The following is a 20,252-nucleotide window of genomic DNA, read 5'->3' on the forward strand; positions in this document are numbered from 1 at the left end:
AACACTTTCTTTTGTTACCTTCAATTAAAGGCTTACTTAAAAGGTAAGTTGGGTCAAACAATGTTTTTGCCAAAACCTAATGAAATTGAAACTTTAATTCAAAAAGGGAAAAGTAAAAAATTTATTTCTTGTATGTATAATTTGATTCAAACACAGACAATTAAACAAGGGATCCATAAGTCAAAACAAAAATGGGAAACAGATCTGAATATTAATATTGATGAAACAAATTGGTCAAGACTCTGTCTTGACAGTATGACAAATACAATAACTGTTCGACTTAGATTAGTACAATGTAATTTTTACACCAATTATATATTACACCACAAAAAATAAATAGATTAAATTCAAATCTATCCGATAAATGCTTTCGGTGTAATCAAGAAATTGGTACTTTCTTACATTCTACTTGGTCTTGTTTTAAAATTCAACCCTTTTGGATAAATTTAAGAGTCTTATTGGAACAAATTACTGGAACTCAACTTCCACATAACCCCGTATTATTTCTATTAGGTGATATTGAAGGGATAAAGCCGAAACTTAAATTGAATAAATATCAAAAAGAATTTATAAAAATTGCATTGGCAGTAGCTAAGAAGACTATAGCAGTTACTTGGAAACCTGATTTGTATTTAAGTATGAATCGTTGGAATAATGAAATGGCTAGTTCTATTCCAGTCGAAAAAATTACTTATAATTTAAGAGATAAATATGTAACATTTTTGAATATTTGGCGCCCTTATTTACAAAAGATAGGATGGCATATTTACAAAAGATAGGATGGCATATTTAAGTGCTCCGATAAAGATCTTGGTCCCTTGGGGAAAGTAACGAATAAGTATACCAAATTTATTTTGAATTCCATGCAGCATGTGGAAAACTTCCAATACCCAGGCGGCTCTTCTTTTTTCTTCTTTTCTTTTTTAGGTAGGACTTTATATGGGGGGGGAGGGTAGATATTATCTTTTCATGTATTCTTTTTGAAAATAAAAATTATATTTAAAAAAAAGGATAAAATGGTGTGCTGGATATGAATCTCAAAGATTTGAGACTGCTGAACATCTGGTGTATTTGAAATCATTGACGTCCTGAGGCTACCTAATCAAAAGTTGTGTGATGTTTTTGATCTTGTATTGGAATAGATTACAGCAGAGGCTGATCAGGAGGCTGGTCAGGGAGGGATGAACAAAAATTGCTAACCTGGCTCATAAAAGCCTCATCCACTGAATGCTGGAGGTTAAAAGAATGGGGGGCGGGGTTCATTGAAATCTATCAAATATTAAAAGTACTTGATAGTATAGATGCAGCAAAGCTATTGCCAGTCGTGGGAGAGTCTAAGACTAGAGGGCACATATTCTGAACAGAAGGACATCTCTTTGGAGCAGATGAGAAGTTTCCTTAGCTAAAGGGTGGTGAATCTGTGGAATTCATTGCCACAGATGGCTGTGGAGGCCAAGTCATTGGGTAAATTTAAAGTGGACATTGATGGGCACTTAATTAGTCAGTGTTTTAAGACCATAAGATATGGGAGCAGAATTAGCCATTTGGCCCGTCGAGTCTGCTCCGCCATTCAATCATGGCTGATCCCTTTTCCTCTCCTTCCGCCCCACTCTCTGGCCTTTCCCCGTAAACTTTGATGCTGTGGCCAATCAAGAAGCTATCAATCTCTGCCTTGAATACACCAACAACCAGGCCTCCACAGCAGTCTGTGGTAACAAATTCCACAATGTCACTGCCCTCTGGTTAAAGAAATTTCTCTGCATGTTTAAATAGATGCCCCTCTATCCTGAGGCGGTGCCCTCTTGTCCTAGACTCCCCAACATAGGAAATATTCTTTCCATAGCTACTCTGTCTAGGCCTTTCAACATTCGAAAGGTTTTAGTGAGATCCCAACTTTTATCCTTCTAAGTTCCAGCAAGTACAGGCTCAGAGCCATCAAACATTCCTCAATGACAACCCTTTCATTCCCAGAATCATCCTTGTGAACCTCCTCTGAACCTTCTCCAATGCCAGCACATGTTATGGGGAGAAGGCAGGAGAATGCCTTCTCCGAGGGGCAATTTTCAAACCTCTGTCCATATCAATGGTGCTGAGATGGAGATGAGGTGAAGTGAAGGCTTCAGTTCCTAGGTGATTCACTGTAGTTTGTTCTGGCTGGGCCATATGGTTACTCTGGCCTGGAAAGCAGACCAATGATTTCTCAAAAGGTTAAGGAAATTTGGCCAATGACCCTCACCAACTTTTACAGATGAACCATAGAAAGCATACTATTCAGTCACATTACAGCTTGCTAAGTTCTTCCCAAGACTGAAAGACATTGCAGAGTACGTATTGTGAATGCAGCCCGTATAAACCATCCACCCCTCATTATCTTGGACTATGATTGGCACTGCCTCACGAAAGCAGTCGACGCTGTCGAGGACCCCTCGCATCCTGGTCATTCTTTCTTCTCTCTCCTCCCATCAGACACCAACAGAATCAACAAGCTCCTTCGTAAGGCCAGTGATGTTGTGGGGATGGAACTGGACTCTCTCACGGTGGTGTCTGAAAAGAGGATGCTGTCCAAGTTGCATGCCATCTTGGACAATGTCTCCCATCCACTACATAATGTACTGGGTGGGCACAGGAGTACATTCAGCCAGAGACTCATTCCACCAAGATGCAACACAGAGCATCATAGGAAGTCATTCCTGCCTGTGGCCATCAAACTTTACAACTCCTCCCTTGGAACAGACACCCTGAGGCAATAGGCTGGTCCTGGACTTATTTCATAATTTACCAGCATAATTTACATATTACTATTTATGGTTTTATTATGGTTTTATTACTATTTATTATTTATGGTGCAACTGTAATGAAAACCAATTTCCCCCGGGATCAATAAAGTATGACTCTGACAGAAAGTACAAAAGCTTGAGAATATGTACCACCAGGGTTAAGGACAGCTTCTGTCCCATTATTACCAGACTCTTGAACAGACCTCTCATACGCTAAAGGTGAACTGTTAGTCTCTTAACTCATCTTACCTTGTAAAGGCCCTTGCATTTGTCTGCCTACATAGCAACAGTGTGCTGTTATTTTCTTTTTCATGTAATTGTACTTGTGTGTAGAAGGATTTGTCTGGTTGGCATTCAGACAAATGCTTTTCATTGTATCTTGGTGCACTTGGCAATAATAACCAATTATTTAATTAAAACCGATCAACTTGCATGCTCTCCCCACTTCCCTTCACTCTTCATTCCCCCCCATCCGCACTTACAATTTTAAATGCTTTTTACTCTTTTTTGTTATAGTTCTAATGAGAGGTCATTGACATTAAATGTTGATTTTTGTTCTGCTGATATTACATGACCTGGGTAGCTGCACCATTTCATATGTGGAATAAATTTATGATTATGTGTTGTTTCATCACAGAGAATGTTATTCCACTGTAATTAATTTCCATTATGGAATTTAGAAAATTACATGTGCACTGAATAAACTTTTCTTTATCTCCATTATCACAAAATCATTACGTGTATGATTAAATTTAAGGTGGCAGAAGATAGTGAATTGGCCACAAGGCACAGCGACCATGTTATAGTTACAGTGACTATTATGTTATAATTTAGCATGTATGACTTCTGTCAAGGCAAATTTGTAATTTCCTTGAGCATTCCATAATAAAATTGAGATCCTTGCTGCTTCAAATGACCTTGGTATTATGTATTCTTCTTTTAAGTGATAGGTAGAACACTTCACAAACTGGAGCTGTCAACTGCAGTTTGATGGGCCTGATTTTTGATTTTGTTTGACTGTTCTGAATAGGTTATAGTGAGTGAAGTATTTTCTCTTTTCCGACTCACTTGAGGATTCCTTTGTTCTTCTGACCTCTAGCATTAACCCCTCAGGAGAGCTGACAATGTATAAACTTTGAAACTGCAAAATGGTGTATTTCCAAAAATATTTACAAAAATTAGCTTTATTTGTCACATGCCCACCAAGGCATACAATTCAATAAACTGTTTTGTGTTGACCAACACAGTATGAGGGGGCAGCCCCCAAGTGTTTGCATGCTTCTGGCACCTAATGCAATTCAATTAGGAACTTTTTGTAATACATAAATTTCCTTTAAGCCTACCAATATTTCCTGAGGGGAAGATATTGAACTGTCATCAGTAGCACAAGAGTGCAACCCAGGGATTTGTCAAATAATGACAAATCCGGAATAGATTTTCCTTTTGCTGTACATTTACCAGGGTTGACAGGTGGCACTATAACTTCTGTTGTTTCTACTGTACAAAGACATGGCCCTCACTGTAGTCATTCAGCCAACAAACCACAGCTATGCTCCCTGGTCATGGAGCAGATCACCCCTTCCCAACTTTAGTGTCATGTAATTGAAGTAATTGAGGGCTTGATTAAAGTTTTACAACCTTCTTGTCTTTAGAATGTATTAAAAACAAATCAGCTTGTTATTACCTTGTGTGTCAGCCTCACATTGTCTGAATACATTTCAAATAATTTGAGTTCCAGCAATTAAGTTACTTAATGTGAAACATACTTTGTGACTCTGCATGTCTTTCTACACAGTGATGCATTAGTGTTTGATGATCATGCAGTCATTATTCTTTTGGGTTTTCGTTAGTTCTTTAATTGATAAATTTAATGAAGAGGTTCATTACCATTAAGGAAATGTCAATTTGTCTGAATTGCCATTATCACGTGGAGGTATTCTGATGGGAAAAGTTCTGGGTTACTTGCATTTTGAACGGCTCATGTCTGAGCCCTTGTGTTACTGAAGGCATTTTGTGATAATTCTGAACTTAGCAAAGCCATGTTTGCCCTTCATTGATTTCTGAGACTTGTGGATAATTGGGCAATGGGTTCAGGAAAGAAAAAAAATCTCTAGCATTTTCTTCAGTTTTTATCCTTTTTTTTTTGAAAGCTCACTAAAAATTCCTTGATTGCTGTTGCATCTGGGGATTGCAATTTATTTAGTTTTTGTGTGAAAGCCACAGAACCTCCTGCATAACAGTTGTCTGACCTTTCTTAATGTGTCTTTTTTTTCCCCCCGGAGTTAAATAAATGTGTTTTTGCTGAATTTTTAGTTGCACCTTGTTCAGTCGATGAAACATTCTTCAGTTCCATTTAAAATATGCTTTAAAGAAGACCCTTGGTGTTTTGATCTAGTGTTACTAGGTGGGGTAGGGCTGAACGTTGTATTGGCATGAGTGGAGTATATATTCCATTTAACAGCTGCAAATTGTTTCTCTGCATACTATTTGGAATAAACAGTTATGAATTTAGACTGTAATATGTTTGGTCAAAACAGCAAAAATCTGCTCTAGAAATGAATTGTGTCATATGGGCAATGTTTTCTGTTTGATATGATAAGCAGTAACTTCAGAAAGTAATAAGAATGATCCCTCTAGCTTGCCCTCTCCTTCAGAAAGATCATGTTGTTCTGATCTTGGTCTCATCGGTTTCTTCATAACGCTCTTCTCCCCTGTCGACCAAAAGCTCCAAGCCTTTAATTACGGAGAGCAAAGCCGTACAATATTCCCGGATGTGGTTATGGCATCACTGCCCTTTGTAGCAAGTGAATGGTAGCGACTTTATACTGAGGCACACTGAATCCTTTGCAACTGTCGCACATTATTTCAATTAACAGTGTGCAGATGTAATTCAGGCTGCTAATGTTTAAGCTTCTGGAGAAATATTCTATGAAGCTTCAATTGGGAATGAAATTATTAAATGTCAAAAGTAAATTTTGCTGCGGAAGGCATGATGATATTTAAATAGGTAAGAAAATGGAGTAAAAGGATGTTTTCTTTCAATTTATTTGATCGTTGTTCCTTTGCGCACCTCATGGCACATCAAGTGTCAACCTTGCTGTTTCTGTAGCATTCTTCTGTCCTTTTTTGAGGCTGAGCTGCTAGCTCGATGCTTAACCCAGCACAGAAGGAAAATGTGGAAGGAGCCGGCTGGATTCGAACCCTGGACCACTCCACTATACCACCTGCTGCCTATCGATTTATTAGAAATCTTTAAGTATTAAATTGTTTTTATTGTGTTTATTGCAGGATTTATTTAACCTAATAATATCTCTTGTATAATACCATGAAAGGTTTATACTTCTGAATTGAGTTTTGGTCATATTAAATTTGGAAGGGTGCTCTACTGTGAAAGTAATGAAGGTATTTGAATGATGCTGTGTGAAAAGTTTGTTATAATGAGGGTCTGATAATACAGAACAAGTCAACTGTGGTAGAATAAACAGAGTAACTGATTCCAAGCATCAGATGTAGGAAAACTTCCATTTAAGAATACAAACAAAAGTTAATTAAAGGTATTTTCCTAGCCAAATTCTAATTACAGTGAGATTTGCATTAAACCGATCATGATGATTTGTTACAGTACCAGGTTTGCTCCTGTACAGCTGGGGTTATTTCTCAGCCTTGGCTATCTGCTTCCCATAAAGTCCAACAAATTCAGTGTATCAACAACAGTAGGATGCTTTTCTTCCGTGCCTGCATCTTTTATCTCTCCATCCTGGGCATCCCCATTTCTGGTCTGACGAGATCAGTGGAAAGATGCGCTGAACTTGGAGTTGGAGTGCTTTGGAGCCTTTCCATACCAGGTGTAACTATAGAAAGAAATAACACAAGTAGATATTTTACTGGAAGCAATTATGAGAGGAAATTGAAATAATTCACTAAAGTATTGCCAAACATTAACTGACCTGTGTAATAGTAACAATCTGTTAGCTAAAGATTGTTTTCAGTATAGAGAGACCAGACATTAAAATCAATAGAGTATTCTTGCATATATGGAATTCATCACATCATAGTTGAATTGATTAAAACTACTTTTTCTGTTTAATAGAACAGCGAAACTGCTCTGCAAAATATATAGAACTGAATGAAGTCCATTGATTTTTATAAACAAAGCTTGTCATCTACATTTGTTTCATAGTCATCTGACTTCATTAGTGTAAAGATATAGCATTCTTTCCAAATCATCTGTAATATTCTAGATTGTAACTAACTATATAAAGACTACTAAATAGAGTACCAGCCCATCCTATTTACAGCTGGTTGCGTAGGTAATGAAATTACAGACATCTTGAATATTCCTTATTGTTGCTGGCACAAAGGGTGCGAAGTTTATATTTGTCTGGACAAACTATTTTACTAAGCTGTGTGCACAATTATTTTTGTTGACAGAATATAATTCCTTTTGGGTCCATCCAGACATTAGTCACAATGCTGTCAGCATTTAAAGCCATTCAGCTGCCAAAATAATACCTGTCATTCTATCATCCTGAAAACTAGATTAACTATCAGGAATAATCTGACATTAAAGTATTTTCTGGTTTTTAGAAGGACGAGAACAGGGATGTTTCTATCCTCTGTACTGCCTCCTTTTTCCTGACAGAAGTAAACAATCTGAGCACAAGGTCGTGTGGTCAGTCTCTTCTAGCCATTTATTAAACAGATTTGTTTGGTTGCTTGCCAGTTTTGGATACCATGTTAAAGCACTTGGGCAAGGTGCCTGTAAAAGGGTATGTCTGTATGATGGTATGCTTGGCAGCAACAAGCAATTATGCTCCAATGTGTAATCTTATTGAGAACAAGCATTGAATTAAAATACTATGACCATCTTTCCAGAATATTTCTGTGGGCAATTGGAATGCTTGCATCTGCTGACTGAACAGAATGGTATCAGACTAGTTGGATCTACGGTGCATAATTTTAAAAAAATTATTGATCTGTAGTCCTGTCTAGCTTAGCTGCACTGTCAGCCCATGACTCATTTGTTTGCTGGAGCCTTTACTGAACTTGTTGTTTAATTCTGTTGTAGGTAGTCATCTCTGCACTATAATAAAGCATTTGATCTAGAAAATATAGTCACAGACGACTGATTGAAAAGTTTACGCAGTAATGTCATGCTTATTGGGAAAAAGTCTCTGTGCCTTGCAGGATGGAATCCAAGGCTACTAGTGCACATGGGTATGTAAGACTTGTGGATGGGTCCACCCTTCTTTGCAATTGTGATTTCCTTTGTCCTTAAGTGAAAAATTTTGGTCTTTAGCTCCCTCTCTCTTTTTTTAAACCACACAAGGAAGCTTGAGCTGAACAGTTGATATGGTCAGGGTGCTGGTTCCTTCGGCTGCAACGCAGCATTGAGGGGAAATATGACTGAATTTGGTCTGTCTTGTCATGACTGAATTCTACATGGCTAACATGAGACTATGTTGTATAAGTAGTTGATGTTTGGGTGCTGCCAGATGGTCTAAAATTTGCCTGCTTGTTGGAACATGGTGGCAATGACTGTTCTAACACAATCCAAATTTGTAGCAAGGTGCTATTTTCATTCTGCCTGTGATCAAACATCCTTGTATAATCTATACAAGAAGCAAAATTTGTACAGGGGGGGAAACCCTGAATTTTCCTCGATGCTGTTTGCATTGTCTTTGCTTTAAAATGTCCATTACAAGTAGAATGCATAGTTATTTGCGTCGGGTGCTATCTTTGTTATAGTTTGAGCTTTTGTTTCAACAGCTGAAGAGTCGTGCATTATCATTTAAAATTGAGCTTTGGTATGAGGATGTATTGGCAGAAAATTCAAGATGAGTCCAAAGCCATCCAAAACTATGTATCATGTAACAGCCTCAATAGAGTTAAATCTCAATTGTCTCAAAGTCAGTATTTTATTTTGAAAGACTACTTCTAATTATGGTTGTTTTATGATCATTTAGTTAATCATTATCTCACAAAGTACATAAATTCCAGATTGTCACTTTAATGATGTAATTTTATCTCAATACTATTAAGTTTAATTAGCAGAGAGCAGCTGTCAATTTTTTGATTGTAAAGGACATATCTTGAACAGAAAAGTTATACATGTCACATTACAAGGGACGACTGAAGTGTGATTGTGGCCACCATTGGTTCATTGGGTAGAATTGAAAGCAGGAGGAGGGTCTGTTGAACAAAGTAAGTTTGCAGAACCAGAAGGAAGACTAAAGAAAATCTTATGTGAATTTTCACATATGGAACAAACATTTCATGCTTGGCCAGATAGCAAGGAGAAGAAGGGAAAGCAGTGGAGGTTGAGCTGTAGGTGGTCTCAGCCTCTCTAGGAAGTTCATGAAATCCTTGTCCTTATTTTTGGAGGTGAAAGCAGAGGAGACAAAGTATGACTTTGGATGAACGTTGGCAGAAGAAGCAGTAAAATCAGAAAGTAATGGAAACAGCAGATAAGGTGATGTGTGGAAGCAAACAGTTAATGTTTTGAGTTGAAGATTCTGCATCAGAATAGGAAAATTGAGGAAAAACTATTGGTTTGATATTACAAAAAAGGTTGGGGAAGGAATGAGGATAGGGCAAAGGAAATATTTCTGACTGGGTGTAGCCAGGTTGCCATGGTGATGTATTGTTTATGAAGCTGTCTGGTTGCTAGATTATCAGGAGCAATTAGAGTTAATAAAGAGGCGTGTCAAAGTTGAGGTGCAGCTGATGGAGAGATTTGAAACCAAAAAGAAAATGTTGGAAATGTCTAGCAGACCAGGTCATACCCAATCCAGCCTGAGACAAGTGAAAGTATGGGCTCTACTGAGAAAGGCTATGGTGTTACAGGGACAACAATCCTAATGGCAGTGCGCGTGACAATAGTGGTGCCAAATGCTCAGTTGAGTAGATTAATGATTACATCAGATAAGTGGCCAAAGTCTAACCGATGTGCTTTTCAAAGTCAAGCTGCAAATAAACATTCTTTTCATGGGTGGTGCAAAATGATAGAGGTTCAGGAGAGGATGACGCATGGGGTGTAAGTTTGTGAAAGTGAATGAATGTGGGGAACCATACAAGCAAGTGATCAGAAATAGCTATGTTATTCGAGAGAAGAAGGACCTACCTGATTTTCAGCCACCTGACCCGTTAAGTCTGTGTACCTGCTAGTACCATACTGCCAGGCTGGATAGTTCTTGTCTATGCTTTTCTGAAGGCAGGTTTAAAAGAGGTTCACAAAACCAGAGAGCACAGCCTCAGAAAAGGGAGACATCCATTCAGGAAGAATTTCTTTAGTTTGAGAGTGGTGAATCTGTGGAATTCATTGCCACAGGTGGCTGTGGAAGTCAGTTCATTAGGTATATTTAAGGCAGAGGTTGATAGGTTCATAATTAGTAAGTGTGTGAAAGTTACAGGGAGAAGGCAGGAGAAGTCGAGAGGGAAATGGATCAGCCATGATGAAATCGAGCAGACTCGACGGGCAAGATGGTCTAATTCTGCTCCTATATCTTACAGTTTTATGAACTTATAAGGCCACTCTGTGCAGCCATCCCTTAAACTGATACCACTTGATATGATCACCAAGGAAGGTAAACCCTATGACAAGTTAAGGGCTTGATTTAAGGTCCTCCTTAAAAATGATCCACAAACAGATAGAATGGGTAGCAACAATTTTGCTCTGATTGCTATTGGTATTATTGTTACTACAGCAAGGAACAAATGATGTAGAGCAGAAATGCGTTGTAGAAATTGGAAACCTGAAGTAAGGTAAGACCATGGTGATCATCGGTCAGATTGCACCTGTGGAGTGAAATGGCAAAGGTTAGTGCAGTCACTAATCTCTTCGTGCAACTTCTGATGAATCATCATAGATGTGAACAATTGTTTTCCCATCTGTGTTACTTGACAAAGTATGTTTTACTCAAGTTAAAAACAAAAGATGGAGGTATTGAGGGTGAAGATTATGGGATAATTGGAGAATTGTTCTGAAGTGCTCTGATGTAAATTCTCCTTTTCTTTTGCTGCTGACTGTGTACTGAGGTCTGGTCTCTGGAAGATTAGTTGGTGTCAGCTTCTTGGGGGTAAAGATAGACAAATTAAGTTGTACCCAAGAGTATTAGAGCAAGTGTTTACGAAAGTTGTATACACATGGATTGAAAACTTCCTAACTTTGCTCAATTTTAGAAACAGAAGAGCATTGTAAAACAGCTGTCATGATTCTGACTGTGAGGAAAACAGCAGACCATAATACTTAGGAGCAGAATTGGGCCATTTGGTCCACCAAGTCTCCTGTGACATTCTATCATGGGTAATTTATTACCCTCTCAACCTTATTCTCCTGACTTCTCTCTGTAACCTTTGGCACCCTTACTAATCAAGAGCCTATCAACCCTTACTTCAAATATACCCAATCACTTAACCTCCACAGCCATCTGTGGCAATGTATTCCACACATTCACCAACTTCTGGTTAAAGAAATTCCTCCTCTGTTCTCAAGGAAGATTTTTGTATTCTGAGGCTGTGTCCTCTGTTTCTAGAGTCTTCCACTATTGGAAACATTTCCACATCCACTCTTGTCTAGTTCTTACAGTATTTGGTAGGTTTCAATGAGATCCCCCCCTCATTCTTCTAAATTCCAGCAAGTACAGGCCCCAAGCTAACAAACACTCCTCAAATGTTAACCCTTTCACTCCCAGAATCATTCTTGTAAACTTCCTCTGGGCCCTCTATTGTTGTGCCAACATATTCTTAGATAAGGGGTCCAAAACTGCTCGTAATGCCCTAAGTGCAGTTTGACCAGTTCCTTGTATAACCTTGACATTAAAGTATAAAGTAAATTTTGTTATCAAAGTACATGTATGTTGCCATATACAACCCTAAGATTCATTTTCTTGTGGGCACGCTCAACAAATCTGTAGAATAGAACAACAGGATAAATGAAGTTTCATCCAGAGTGCTGAAGACGACAAACTGTGAAAATATAAATAAATAGAAATAAAAAAAAATGAGAACATAATGTGTGTGTGTGTGTGTGTGTGTGTGTGAGAGAGAGAGAATGTCTCTAAAGTGAGATTATTGGTTATGGGAACATTTCAATGAACGGCAAGTGAAGTTGAGTGTAATTATCCCTTTTTGTTCAGGAGCCTGAGGATTGAGGGGTAGTAACTGTTCTTGAACTTGGTGGTGCAAATCCTGAGGCTCTTGTACCTTCCACCTTGTATCCTTGCTTTTGTATTCTGGTGCTCTTGAAATAAATGCTAACATTGTATTACTTCATTACTACTATGGGGGGGGGATGTAGGTCAGCTGAATATCTCTCTGGTTTTGCAGGGACACTAGAGTCGATAAAGGGGAAATAACTAATCAATTAGGAAGCTGAATATCATCAAAGTTGGTCAACATTTTCAAGAAAAATAAGTATCATGGTTAGCAACTTTGCTTGAATTCTTTGAGGACATGACTGGGAAAATTGACAGTGAGGAAGCTGTTGATTCACTACATATAGATTTTCAAAAGAAATTTGACAAGGTGTCACATAAGAGGCTTATGCATATATTAGGAGCCCAGGGATTTGAATGCAGTGTATCTGCAGGCTTCAAAATCTGCCTGTCACAGAAAACAATGAATTGCAATAAATGGGTGCTTTTCAGACTGGAATGTTGTAATTAGTAGAGTACCCCAGGCCCTCATTTGTTTATTCTTTACTTAGAGGAGGAATGAAATGTGAGGTGTCTAAGTTTGCTGACAACAAGAAAATAGGCATAAGAGTATGTTGTGATGAGACATTGATTCTGCAGCTGTGTATAGGTTGAGCAAATGGATGAAAACATGCTAAAGGAAGTTTAATATGGGGAAGTGTGAGGTCATGCACTGAAATAAAAGGAATCAATAGGGAGACTTTTATCTAAATACTGTAGAGAGAGAGACTGTAAATGAGTGAAGATCAGGTGGATCTATCTGTTCAAGTGCAAGAATCACTAAGTTTCAACAGGCAGGTCCAAAGGTAATAAAGAAGGAAAATGACACATTAACCTTTATTGTGAAGGATGTGGAATTTAAGAATAGGGAGTTTTTGTAACAGTTGTATAAGGTATTGGTGAGGCCACTCTCAATACAGTACACAGTACTGGTCTCCTTGCCCCAAAAAAAGACATAGTAGCTTTGGAGATAATCCGAAGGAGATTCACCAGCACAAATTCTGGGGTCAGAGGGTTGTCCTGTCAAGAGAGGCAAGACAGTTTTGGCCTGCATTCTTTGGAGTTTAGAAGAATGAGATGTGATCCTATTCTTAAGGGGGCTTGATAAGGCAAATGTTGAGATTTTTTTACCAGTGGAAGAGTCACAAACTTGGGGAAGTAACAACAAAATGACTGGTCATTTAAAACTGAAATGTGTAGAAATTCTTTTTCTTAAGAGTACTGTATCTCTGGAATTTTCTACCCCCAAGGGTGGTGGAAGCTAATTCACGAGATGTATTTAAGGGGGAGATTTATGCTGCTTTAATCTTTCAGATGTCTGAAGGTGTGGGGATTCGACAAAGAACAGGAGCTGAGGCCAGTATTGATTAGCTATGATCACATTGGAATGGTGAGGGAGGCTTGAGATGCCTGGTGAAACATATTATTCCTGCTTCTATTTTCTTGTGTTACAAGTCGGGATTCAGTAGACCTTTGTGGTGTTTTGCTGCCAGACTAACAGATTTGGTGGATTATTGGAAAGGATTCCTATTAACACTCTAACAAAGATTTAATTTGCATAAGATGCAGTGCAGTAGAACAGTAAATATTCCAGTGAACTCAGCAAGTTTAAAGGCAACATGATGAAATAAATTAACTCTGAAGCATTGGAACCTGGGCCCTATTAGCACGACGCAAGACGTTCAGTGCTTCCAAATAGTCGAACAGCAATTTCCTGGAGCTCTACAGCAGATAGTTTGTGATTTACTGGAAAGCTGAGGTTGGCATGTGTTCTAACTACTGGAGGAATGATAATGTGAGCCCAGCAGAATATACTTGAGGTTTTAAAGAACAAAATACAGCAGTTAACATTGTGTTGAAGATTTTGTTGGAGTTTTGGGTGGATGTATGCAAGTCTGTTCTGATATTGATCGCCATTTGTGCTCAAAATATCCAGTCTGCTCAGCACATTGTCATGCACTCCTCTTCAGTATAAAGACAAAGAACTCAAGTATGAGGTAAAAAGGCATTCATGGCTGCATAGCATCACATCAGTAATCACGATCTACCAAAAGTAAATGGGTGTGTCTGTAAATGAGTGTATTTTGTAGGCAGTACACTTCATTGTGTAAGACTGTTTCTGGTACAGTCATTTTTATCTTCTCAATTAAAGTTGCCTGTGTGTGCATTTTTCTCCCCAGGACAAAGGTTATGATCTGCTTCTATATCAAAACACTTGATCAAATTCTGCATGAATAAAGAATTAATTTAAAGGATAGTAAAATGCACTGTGCGCTCCATTTCTTAAAAGTAACTTGCTGAAAAGTTATATCCCTTGGAGATGGTACAAATACCTGAATGTTTTAATTTCTTATATCCATTGCTTGCAATAAATTTCAAACTTGAGCTTCATTTTCTGAATTGTTCATAATATATTCATAAAACAGCAACAAATCACAATAGTAAGCATAAGTTCGTGGTTTGTAGCCCCATGGCCTCGATAATAAATCCCAAATCCATGAATATTTCTCTTACCATTCACTTCTGCATTTGCCCTATCAAAAGGGAAAACTTCCTGGAGTAACAGCAATTTTCTGATGTCACTGATAAGTAGACACTTGGTTACGCAGGTAATGGAGGAGTTGGGTACAGGCTAAAGAAATTTAGTGTTTAAGCGCAAGGTAACACACTCAAAGTGCTGTAGAAACTCAGCAGGTCAGGCAGTGTCTATAGAAAGGATTAAACATTTGATGTAGGACCTATTCCTGTGCAGAACTATTATACGTTCTACACTGGATTCATGGAGTTTTACTCCTAATACAAAACGTGTTGTGATGTATCAATAGGGTGCGGTTCAAGTTGAGCTGATTGTTTGGAATCATCTAAGGTTGACTGCTTGGACGCATGAAACGATGGTCTTGAGCTGATGTAATGGATTTGTACTGTATGTGGAATGTTTTAAATGGTGAGAGATGGAAGTTGGTGTTCCAAGGAACCTGAGTGTCTCTGTAAATGAGCCCCCAAAAGTAGCATGCAGTTACAGCAGGCAAACTGTTTATTCGCCTTCATCATAAGAGGACTGCAGAACAATATTAAAGACTTATTAGTTAATTTTCTTACTGTATATCTATTGATCTTGGAGCTATTAGTAATAGTGCCATAATAAATCAAATGGATAATGTAGACTAAAGAACTGTGATTTAAAAAGAATATTCCTGCTAGAATGATGCCTCAGTGACATATTGATGTCAACAAGACCCTTGGATTCACTACTGTAAACTGTACACATCATAATTATTCATTGTAATACAAAGCTGTTTTAACTGATGGCAAATAAATGTAGGATGATTTAAAGCATTTCACTATGCTGAGGGACAAACGAGAATTTGTCCTTCAGTACAAGGTTACTGGAGTCAGCAGAAAATATAAATCATCTACAGTTTTAATGCATGAGTATGGGGAAAGTAAACACTTCATGCAATTGCAAACACATTTGACATGTCGGTGACTGCCCTGTTAAACTGGGACCTGAACATTTTTTTTGGACGGATGCAGATCAATAAATGGAAAAATGAATGATTACCAGACTGCTGTAGTACTTGGGTTTGCAAAGGCCTGTGCTCAAAGCATAATGGATCAGTTGGTATGCTTAAATCAACATCCCCCACAATGTTCGTTCCTGTGCATAGCCAATGTGCTTTAGTTTTTGTCATAGAAACGTGCCCAACATAGACCGTGAACCTAGTTAAGAAATCTGAACTTTGTTTTGAATACAGTGCTTTCGTATTTAACGTGAGTTGCCTTGTTCATTTTTCATTGATTTGTCAACTTCAAGAGCGTGTCTACTGGTCCTTCAGCGACAATCATTCAGGCTGATCTAGATGCCTATCTAAGCTAATCCCATCTCCCTGAATTTAATAATAATAACTTTATTTATAGAGCATTTTCAAACAGATAGTGTAGTTTTAAGTGCTTCACCATACGATAAAAGCACAAACATGAAAATAAAATTTTAAAAAAATGAAAGTAAAAGACAAAAAGGTGTTAAGTTAAACAAGGTGAAATTAATAGGTTTTGAGCTGACATTTAAACATATCAACTGAGTCTGCATCTCTTGTAGTTTTTTTTAGGTATGAATTCCATACTCTAGGAACCCATATTGGCCCATATTTTTTAAAATCTCACTATGTATGTCCTCATCCAAACAAATTTCAAACATTGTAATTATATCAGCCTTTACCAGTTCCTCTGGTGGCCCTTACTGAATATTCCCACCACCCTTTGTATGAAGATATGATTTGCCATACACCAAGTTATTTTAACTATCCCTAATTAGTCCTTGCTTTTCCAAATAGAAAGAATTATGTCTCTCAATAGTTCTTCCAACAACATTTCCACAGCTGATGTAAAGCTCACCGACCTGTAGTTCTCTGATTTGGCCTTGGAGCCCTTCTTAAATAGCTGCACAGCATTAGTCATTCTCCAGTCTTTTGATACCTCAGTTGTGGCCAAATAAGATGGAAGAATCTCTGCCAGGGCCCTATCGATTTCCTAGACAAGCATGAGAACTTGAAGAGGTTTTGTTAATATTGAAGGCCTTGTTTTAGGCTTGTGTTGTCTGCTGCACCAAGTGTAGAAGGAAATGGTTTAAAGAGTGCGGAGGTGTTTCTGAAGGAAGAGAATGGACCTATGTATGGACCAAAGACAACTTCGGTGTTGTGGTCTAGTGAGAACTAACAATATGCAATCTCAAATCCAAATAGCTTGCAGATTTAATTTGTCTTTGACCTTAATGTAAGGGTAGAATACTTTGAAGTCTTTGCTGGAAACCATTAGCTTGTTGACCTTTTGCAGCACAGCATCAATGATGAATTGTGAATATGTTTGAAGAAATTCCCGGGGTAATTTTAATTTGCCTTCCTATTTCATATTCAAAGTAAGTCTCACTGTAGTTCAGTGACTTTACAGTTGCACCTTCTGCTGTTGCCTGGAGCACACTTTGCTTTTAGAACCTTGTGCACAATACAATAAGGTGCTTTTTTTAATCAACAATTTATGCCAATATTTGTCATCAAGTTGAATCCAAATGTTGCAGTCATTTCAATTTGCAAAAGTGATAGAAGATGTTACTAAATTGTGTTTGTCCCCCTGTCAAACCACATTGATGCATTTGGTTATTATAAGTAGTGTTCTGAAATTCATCTAGTGAGTTGAGACTTAAATTTCCTAAGTGGTTATCTTGTGAAATAGCATCAATTTATCATGAAGTAAACCTATGCGCTTTTGTGTGAGTACCTGTTTTCAGTCTAGTCCAATTCGTGGTGAGGCAGCGTGAGCCTGTTGTTGATCTGATATGGACATGTGCATCTTGTATTTGTGCCTTCATATTTCTCTCCAATCTTTTTGTAGCGCTCAAAGTTCTAAAAATGGTGATCTAAATATTGCAATCAGACCCATTTAATTAAACCAATGCAGTGAGATTCTGTTGTATCATAACTGTAGACTTGTGTAATCTGACAATAAGAGACATCAATAAAAGATGTAATTTGTTAAAAATATCTGAATAGAATGGTGCTTCTTTGCTGAATGGCTAAGCCTGAGATGTAGCCACTGGGTTTGTTGAGTCTTTTAATATTTAATGCATGTGCATCCTACCCATTAAAATTCTGAGCCCAGAGAGAACTTGCAGTTGCAAATTCTGCTTTGAAAACATCTGCCTGGAATTTTTAAGTACAGGACCATAAGACAGAGGAGAATTAGGCCATTCAGCCCATCAAGTCTGCTCTGCCATTCCATCATTGGCTGATTTATTAACCCTCTCAACACCATTCACTGGCCCTCTCCCTGTAACCTTTTTATACCCTCAGTAGTCAAGAACCTATCAACCTCTGCCTTCAATATACCCAATAATTTGGACTGCACAGCTGTCTGTGGCAATGAATTCCACAGATTCACCACCCTCTGGATAAAGAAACTTTTCCTCACCTCTGTTCTAAATGAATGTCCCTCTATTCTGAGGCTCTTCCCTCTGGTCCTACACTCTGCCACTAAAGGAAGCATCCTCTCCACATCTACTTTATCCAGACCTTTCAATATTTGATAAATTACAATGAGATTCCGCCCCCCCCCCCCCCAATTCTTGTAAACATAAGTGAGTACAGGATCAGAGCCATTAAACACTTCTCGTGTTAATCCTCCATTCCTGGGATAATTCTCATGAACCACCTCTGGCACCTCTCCAATGTCAGCACATCTTTTGGGTAAGGGTCCCAAAACTGCTCGCCGTCTGCTTTGACTAATGCCTTGTGAAGCCCCAGCATTACATTTTTGTTTCTAGTCCTCTCAACATGAATGCTAACATTGCATTTGCCTTCCTTACCACCTACTTAAACTGCAAGTTAACCTTTACGGAATCCTGCACGAGAGCTCAAGTACCTCCCAGGATTTTGAAAGTTGTCTCCATTTAGAGAATAGTCAATGTCTTTATTCCTTCTGCCAAATTGCATGACCATGTACTTCCCTGCGCTGTATTCCATCTACCACATTTGCCCATTCTCCCAGTCTAAGTTCTTCTGCTGTTACACTGCTCTCCCAACACTACCTGCCTCTCCACCTATCCTTGCATCATCCACAAACTTGGCCACAAATCCATCAATCCCTTCATCCAAATCATTGATATACAGTGTAACATGAAAATAAGCAGACTCAATACCAACACCCGTAGTACACCACTAGTCACTGGCAGCCAACCAGAAAAGGCCCCCTTTATTTCCACTTTGTCTCCTGACTAGTCAGCCAATATTCTATCCATGCCAGCATCTTTCCTGTAATACCACAGTCTCTTATCTTGTTAAGCAGCCTTGTGTGTCTTCTGAAAATCTAAATAAGCAATATCAATCGACTCTCCTTTGTCTATCTTGCCTGTTATTTCCTCAAATAATTCCAACAGAGAAAACCATGCTGACTCCAAGTAATTTCAAACCACATCCTTAACAATAGATGCCAACATCTTCCCAACCACTGACTTCAGACTAACTGGCTTGTGATTTCCACTCTTCTTCCTTCCTCCCTTCTTGGAGTGGAGTGACATTTGCAATTTTCCAGTCCTCTGGAACCATTGCAGAATCTAGTGATTCTTAAAAGATCATTACTAATGCCTCCACAATCTCTTCAGCCATCTCTTTGGAACCCTGGGCCGTAGGGTGACTTAACTAACTTCAGACCTTCGTTTCCCAAATATCTTCTCCTTAGTAATAGCAACTACACTCACTTCTGCCTCCTAACGCATTTTCATTTCTTCATTCTGCTAGTGTCCTCTGCAGAGATGACTGACACAAAACACTAAGTTCATTTGTTATTTCTTTGTCCTCCATTACCACCTCTCCAGTATCATTTTCCGGAGGTCTGATATCCACTCTTGCATATTTTACTTTATATATCTGGAAAAACTCTTTGTATCCTCCTTTATATTATTTGCTAGCTTGCCTTAATATTTTTACTATTTCTCTGTTTATGGCTTTTTAGTTGACTTTTTGTTTTTTAAAAACTTTCCAATCCTTTGCCTTCCCACTAATTTATTTTGCTATGTTATACAACCTCTGTTTTGCTCTTGCGCTGTTTTCAACTTCCCTTGTCAGCCATGGTTGCCTCAACCTCCCTTTAGAATACTTCGTCATCTTTGAGATGTATCTGTCCTGGATCTTCTGAATTTCCCCCAGAAAGACCAGTCATTGCTGATCTGCCGCCATCCCTGATGGTCTCCCATTCCAATCAATTTCGGCCAGCTTCTCTCTTACGCCTCTGGTATGTTTGCTGTTTGCAACTTGAAATCAGAGGTTATGCCTGATAACTATTTCTAAATGCTCACACATGAGTTTCCATAACCCCAAGAGGAACATGGGGACAAATTCTAGTGTATGTTTTACAAACACCAGAAAACCTGAAAATGCTGGTAATCCAAAGCATCACACAAAATGCCAGAGAAAATCAACAAGCCAGGCAACATCTGTGGAAATACTAAATTTTTTTTTAAAAAGTGAGGTAGTGTCCAAGAGTTCAATGTTCATTTAGGAATCGGATGGCAGAGGGGAAGAAGCTGTTCTTGAATTGCTGAGTGCATGCCTTCAGGATTCTGTACCTCCTACCTGATGGTAATAGTGAGAAAAGGGCATGGCCTGGGTGCTGGAGGTTCTTAATAATAGACACTGCTTTCCTGAGACACTGCTCCTGGGTACTTTGTAGGCTAGTATCCAAAACATCTATAGTAGTGATAGAGCTATAGAAGTTCTAGTGTTTAGTGATC

At 38.4% G+C, this 20,252-nt stretch overlaps 1 protein-coding gene across 16 annotated transcripts in view; it reads left to right on the plus strand.

The window, feature by feature from the left end:
- The window catches only part of plekha7b (pleckstrin homology domain containing, family A member 7b), a 424,118-nt gene that overhangs the window by 99,283 nt on the left and 304,583 nt on the right, over window positions 1-20,252 (plus strand). Inside the window, exon 1 of one of the 16 annotated variants that reach the window (XM_072272493.1) lies at window positions 7,927-7,994. The exons of the other annotated variants lie outside the window; for them this stretch is intronic. Within the exon in view, the coding sequence (XP_072128594.1) occupies window positions 7,966-7,994 (29 nt within the window). The 5' untranslated portion in view covers window positions 7,927-7,965. Of the gene's footprint in view, window positions 1-7,926; window positions 7,995-20,252 lie in introns of those variants that run through there. 16 annotated transcript variants of the gene reach the window in all.

This window comes from Mobula birostris, chromosome 11 (assembly GCF_030028105.1).
Source record: "Mobula birostris isolate sMobBir1 chromosome 11, sMobBir1.hap1, whole genome shotgun sequence".
Classification (NCBI taxonomy): domain Eukaryota; kingdom Metazoa; phylum Chordata; class Chondrichthyes; order Myliobatiformes; family Myliobatidae; genus Mobula; species Mobula birostris.